Source organism: Equus quagga, chromosome 2 (genome assembly GCF_021613505.1).
Source record: "Equus quagga isolate Etosha38 chromosome 2, UCLA_HA_Equagga_1.0, whole genome shotgun sequence".
Lineage (NCBI taxonomy): Eukaryota > Metazoa > Chordata > Mammalia > Perissodactyla > Equidae > Equus > Equus quagga.
Genome location: NC_060268.1, coordinates 122,433,453 through 122,438,801, shown reverse-complemented (window position 1 = coordinate 122,438,801; position 5,349 = coordinate 122,433,453). Strand labels below are relative to the sequence as shown.

Genomic DNA, 5,349 nt, shown 5'->3' with positions numbered 1-5,349 from the left:
AATGCGGAGAGGGACAGCGGGCAGCGGCACCTCCCTCGGGCTAGTCCAGGCCTGCGCCGCTCTCTGCACAAAACGAAACCCAAACTCCCAAAAATCTCAAGAGGGAATTTTTTTTTTAAAAAATCTTATTTTTCCTTCTTTCACTTTTAATAAACCGGCTGCTGGGAAAAAACTTAAAAACGAAATGGGCAATAGCTAAGGACAGTATCTTTCTAAATTGTGTAATCTCCTCTTTAAAAATATTTTCCCCAAGGCCAACCCCACGACTGGCCAGTCCTTCCGTAGCCTTTGCCTGTTCCTGAAAATCACAACAAAACAATCGGAAATGCGGCCACCGTCCCGGGAAGGAGTAGCCCTGAGGCCCGGGGACCACACTGCTGCAGAATGCTCTTCTTTCTGTTTAACCGAAAAATAAAAAAAGATAAGAAGAAGTAGTAAAACCTTTTAATAGATCAAATATACGGAATTTTAATCTTTAAAGCGATACATTGTCTATTATTTTAGTACATGACGTAAACCTTACTTGTCCCCTTCTTGGCGGTTGGACTTAAAAATTAAAAATAGTTGTGTTCCTTTCAAAGAACAAAATAAGGCAAATGAGGTTTGGAATAGAATTGTTTTTCCTTTTTTTTTTTTTCTTCCAGAATACATACAAAAAAATACCCATTCTCTTTGGATGGTGTACACCTTAAAAATAATTGCAATCTGAAATCAGAGCTGAGAAATTGTGACTTGCTTTGTTTTCATTTTTTGTAACAAACATGCATGTAAATTTGTGTTTCTATCAGACATTAAATAAGAACGTACGATACAATCATAGCAATTTTAAAGTAACGTTAAAGAGAAGACCTCTAGTTCTGTGGCGGTTTTGTATTTATTTATAATCTACAAGGGACGGGAGGGTTTGTTTTCCACATTTTTACCCTCAAGTTTTAGTTCTTTTCCCCTCCTCTTTATTTTTTTGTTTTTTTACCTACGGAGCTCAAACTAAATAATGCACTTTTGAACCACGGGTCCGCTTGGAGCTAACATAAATAAATACCAGTGTCCACCGACGCAGTCCTCAGAGGAACACTTTCTCAATTATTTTTTCCTTCTTTTTCTATAAAAAGTCAAATGATATTTTTTCAACTTTTATAAAGTTTGGGTGGGGAGGTGAGAGGTGGGAGAAAGGGAAGTTTCCCACCGGGTCTCGGTCGCTGTTTCGGGTAGATAGATATGGTATATATTTTTTTTCTTTCCTGGCCCGGGTCATCCCCAAGCGCGGGTGACAGTAGCCTCTGCCCCGTTCCCGCCCCTCCCTCGGCTCCTCCCCTCCCCCCAAGCTCCTTTCTCTCCCTTGCTAGCCCTCCCGACAGCCCTCACTGATACCCCAGTGCCGAGGCCGTGGTCAGTCTCTGTCCGTAGAGGGCGTAGGGGGAGTAGTAGGGTCCGGTGGCGGCGGGCACCGGCACGGGAGCGCCGGGCGTAGGGAGCGGGCTCTTAGAATAAGGGTGGTAGCGGCTGCTGAGTCCCAGCGCGTGATGGGGGCTGCGCAGCGCCAGCGTCCCGGGGCTGCCCGGAGCACCGGACGTGGGGATGTGCATGTGGCAAGCCATGGCGGCCGCCGCGGCGCTGGCCAGGGAGGACGAGCTGGGGTAGCCCGACAGCAGTTTGTCTGTCCCAGGGAATGCCGTATGGGTCCGCAAGTGGCTCAGCAGCTCTTCGGACGTGGCGAAGCGCTTGTCGCACGGCCCATTGGCCGACACCCAGTTGCAGATATGGGGGAGCGGGTCGTTAGGGAGCATGAAGCCGTAGGGGTAGAGAGGGTGGCCGGCCAGGGAGGGCGGTGTGGCGCCGGCAGCGGCGGCAGCTGTTAGCGATGAGTGCACGCCGTGCAGCGGGTGCGTGGGGTACACCAACGGGTATCCGGACTTGAGCGCCGCGGCTGGATCGTGCGCGCACGAAGCGCTGGCTGCCGCCGCCCCTGCCAGGTGGCTGGCGCAGTGGTAGCTGAGGCAGTACGGGTCCCGGCACAAACTGGCTGTCATCACGGACGGAGGCGACGCCCCGGCCAAGGGACTCGAGCCGGCCGGCTTACTGCAGCCCAGAGAGCCCGCCGCGGCCGCTGCCAGCTGCGCCCCCACCAGGCTGCCGGGCTTGGTGGGGTCGAGCGCCACGCCGTGTGGCAGGAACTGGGGAGGGTAGCCGGCGTAGGCCCCAGCCAGGCTGCCTGGGTAGGTCATGCCTGCGGGAGGCAGAGGAAACACTGTCTGGCCCGGCTTGTAGGGCGATACGGGCGCCACCAGCCCAGAGCCGAGCACGGAGGAAGAGGTGGGCGCGCTGGGGCCCGAGCCGGAGCTGGAGCCCGATGATCCGCCGCAGTCCGAGCCTAAAGCCTTGCCCCCGGGGCCCCCATCTGGGTGCTGGTTCACATCCACATTAATCCCGCCACCGCAGCTAATCCGGCCGTGCGCCAACCCAGTGGGTCCACCTTCGGCCGAGGCGCCCCCGGAGCCCTTGCCGCTGCCACCGCCGCCGCCCGCGTCGGGGTCCTTCTTGTCGTCTTTGCCCTCCTGGCCGCCCCCGGCCGAGGGCAGCATGCCTCCTGGCGAGCAGGCCGAGGCGCTGGAGCTTGGGCTGCCTGTCCTGGGCGTGAATGGCTGGCAGGTGGCGCTCGGTACCCGGAATCCGGACTTCTCTGCCGAAACCCCCCCTCCGCCGCCCCCGCCGCCCCCTCCTCCGCCGCCTCCCGGCTCCTTCTTATCCGAGCCAGGTTTGGAGTACGGCTTGAAACTCGACTTGTCCTCCACGCCGATGTCGCTCAGCTTGAGGGGGCCCGACTTTGCGTCCTTGTCGCCCGCGGCGCCGCCGCCGGCACCGCCCGCGCCGCCCCCATTGGAGGCGACCGAAGAGAGTTTGGAGGAGGGCGAGGGGTCGGGCTTCCCGATCTGTGAGCATGTTTGCGCCAACAGCGCCAGCGGGCTCTTCTTGGCATCAAGCTGCGGAGTCAGGCATTGGGGGGGGGGGGGGGGGGGGGGGGGACACAAAGAGAAAGAATGGGAAACCCTTTAGAATCCTGGCTTCTAGGGTTCAAACGGCCCTCCACAGCAGCCCGCGAAGATCCTCCCAGCCCCAAGGCGCAATTCTAGGCGGCACCCCCACTACACACACATAGTCGCCCTTGAGAAGGCGGTAGCCCTCCCCCCCCCATCAGTATCTTTCCTGCCTTCTCTAAGCGCTAATTGGATTTTTAGAAAACTCACAAAATGTTTGGGTTTCTGACTCCTTGCTCCAGAACTGTATCCCCCACCCTCACATCCTTAATTCTTCAGAGTAAGGGTATTAGCGGATGGTGCCTGAGGCTGGGTACAAATACCAGCTTCAAGGGAACGGAAGGACTGCGACTTTGGAACCATATTTCGGACTCCCGTACGCCTTCCGGGCCGGGAGTGAGGGGGCCTGGGTCGGGGTAGCGGCTTTAATACCAAAGGGAGAGTAAGTTTTGCCTGCCTTGCCCCTTGGCATTCACACCCCAATCTATCTTCTCCCCTTTCCGCCCTAGTTTTAAGGTGCGGGAGCACTATCCTCTCTCCCCATCCCGGAGCTGAATCACTTCGACCTCCCTCCACCCCCAGATCCCAAGAGAAAGAAATCTCGTGGAGATTGGTGGTGGTGGTGGCACCCAGCTAGGTGGTCCTAGAGCGATTCGGGGAGAGGGTCCTTACCTCGATGGGGCTGACAGGAGTCGAAGGTAAGGGCTGCAAGTACTCGGGGTGCAAAATATGGCCAGTCCGTGCCGTCAGCATCTTCAGCACCTTGATGGGCAGGCGGTTAGCCTGGCGGAGAGGGTCAGAGGGAGGCACGGCGTGCACAAAAGGCTTGGTGCTGCCGGCCAGGGACGAGCCGGAGCCGGGGCCGGAGCTATTTCCAGAGAGCGCACTGGTCCAGGCAGGGTCTGCACTGCCACTGCCGCTGCCGCTGTGCTTACTGCTTCTTAGGGCAGAAAGCGAGGGCGCTGTGCTCATGACCCACCCGCGCACATGGGAGCAGCGGGGGGAGGGCTCCAGGAGGCGTGGGGCGGGCTTGGGGCTGCGCGCTCGCCCGGGGAGCAGGAGCAGGAGGAGGAGGAGCTGGCGCGGCGGCCACGGGTGCCCAGCGCGCCTTCTCGGCGCCTGGAGCCAGAAACGAATAATCCTGGGTGGCCCGCAGCGGAGCAGTGGCCGAGCGGGAGGAGCTGGCCCGACTGCTGCAGTGCCGGGTGGCTCGCGGTGTCCTCCTCCGGCTGTGCCCCTGCGCTGCGCACTCGCGGCCCGGCGCCGGCGCTGTGCTCTGCGATGTGAGCCGCTGCCTGTCCAGCCGGGGCTCTGGCGAGGAAACTCACTTCAAAAGCAGCTGCACCCAGGGGGAGATTAAAGCCTTTGCCGCCTTCCAATCAAATGGGAGCCCGAGGTGATTGGAGGGTCAAGGGGATGTGACGCGTCCCGCGCCGCCGCCGCCGCCGCCGCCGCCGCCAGGACTCTCAGCGCGGGTTTTAATGGGCAGCTCCCTCTTCACCGCACCTCCTGCGTGTCCCCTCCCTCGGTTTCACTCAGAGGACGAGCTGGACATTTATTCTATGTTTGCTATCTGCCGCCGCCCTCTTTTTTCCTCCCTGTCGTCTTTCTTTTTCCCAGCTCGAAAATAAACTGAAATCTTTTGCAAGAGGGTGCATGTGAGGAACAGATTGAGGGGGTGTTCAGAAAGAGCACCGGCGGGAGTCTGGACAACAGCCAGACTGTCAACTCCAGGGGCGAACAGTGGGCCCGCACACCAAATACTCTCTCGTCCTCGGCAATTGAAATCTCTCTCGGCGTGGCCGCCAGGGCAAGGAAAGGTGGGTAGCGGGGGTTGGAGGAAGTCTGCCCGCCCGCTTTGATTTCCCGAGATTCGGCGGCGGAGAAACCAGAAGTTAGGTGGGCAGCAGAGCCAGTGGCGGCGCGGCTCGGCTCGGCTCCAAGCTGTGAGCCGGGATCCCCGCCCTTCCCGGCCACGTGATGCCCGGGGACGCGCAGATTGGGGCAAGAGCGGGGGTCACATGTTTCCTCTGTTTCACACTCAGCCCCCCCCCCCCCCCCATTCTTACTCTCCCCTGCCACCCTCTCTCCTCCTCTCCCTCTGCCCCCCGCCACTAGTTTTTTGGGCATCTCCACCCCTCCATCAATTGTCAATGTTCCTCGACCGCAATCAATCAGTTATTTGTCAGCTCTTGTCAATCCGCCGGTGATTTATGTCAGCTTTTGTTGCTGATTACAAGGCGGGTGCGACTTGAAGGGAAAAAGAGGGAGAGAGAGACAGAGAGGAAGGAAGAGACCGAGGGGGAACCGGAGG

At 58.6% G+C, this 5,349-nt stretch overlaps 1 protein-coding gene across 1 annotated transcript; it reads right to left on the bottom strand.

Annotated features, from left to right (window-relative positions):
• Positions 1 to 429: 429 nt before the first annotated feature.
• Positions 430 to 4,477, bottom strand: ZNF503 (zinc finger protein 503). Its single transcript, XM_046654083.1, has 2 exons — positions 3,708 to 4,477; positions 430 to 2,981 (listed from the first exon to the last, which is right to left on the bottom strand). Exons 1-2 carry the CDS (start codon positions 4,005 to 4,007, stop codon positions 1,362 to 1,364), a joined length of 1,920 nt encoding a protein of 639 aa, XP_046510039.1. The 5' UTR covers positions 4,008 to 4,477; the 3' UTR covers positions 430 to 1,361.
• Positions 4,478 to 5,349: the final 872 nt, after the last annotated feature.

Coding starts and splice junctions, on each gene's coding strand:
- ZNF503 (XM_046654083.1), bottom strand. CDS start 4,007: ATGAGCACAGCGCCCTCGCTTTCTGCCCTAAGAAGCAGTAAGCACAGC. Junction 2,982..3,707: donor CTCCTGTCAGCCCCATCGAG/GTAAGGACCCTC, acceptor CTGACTCCGCAG/CTTGATGCCAAGAAGAGCCC.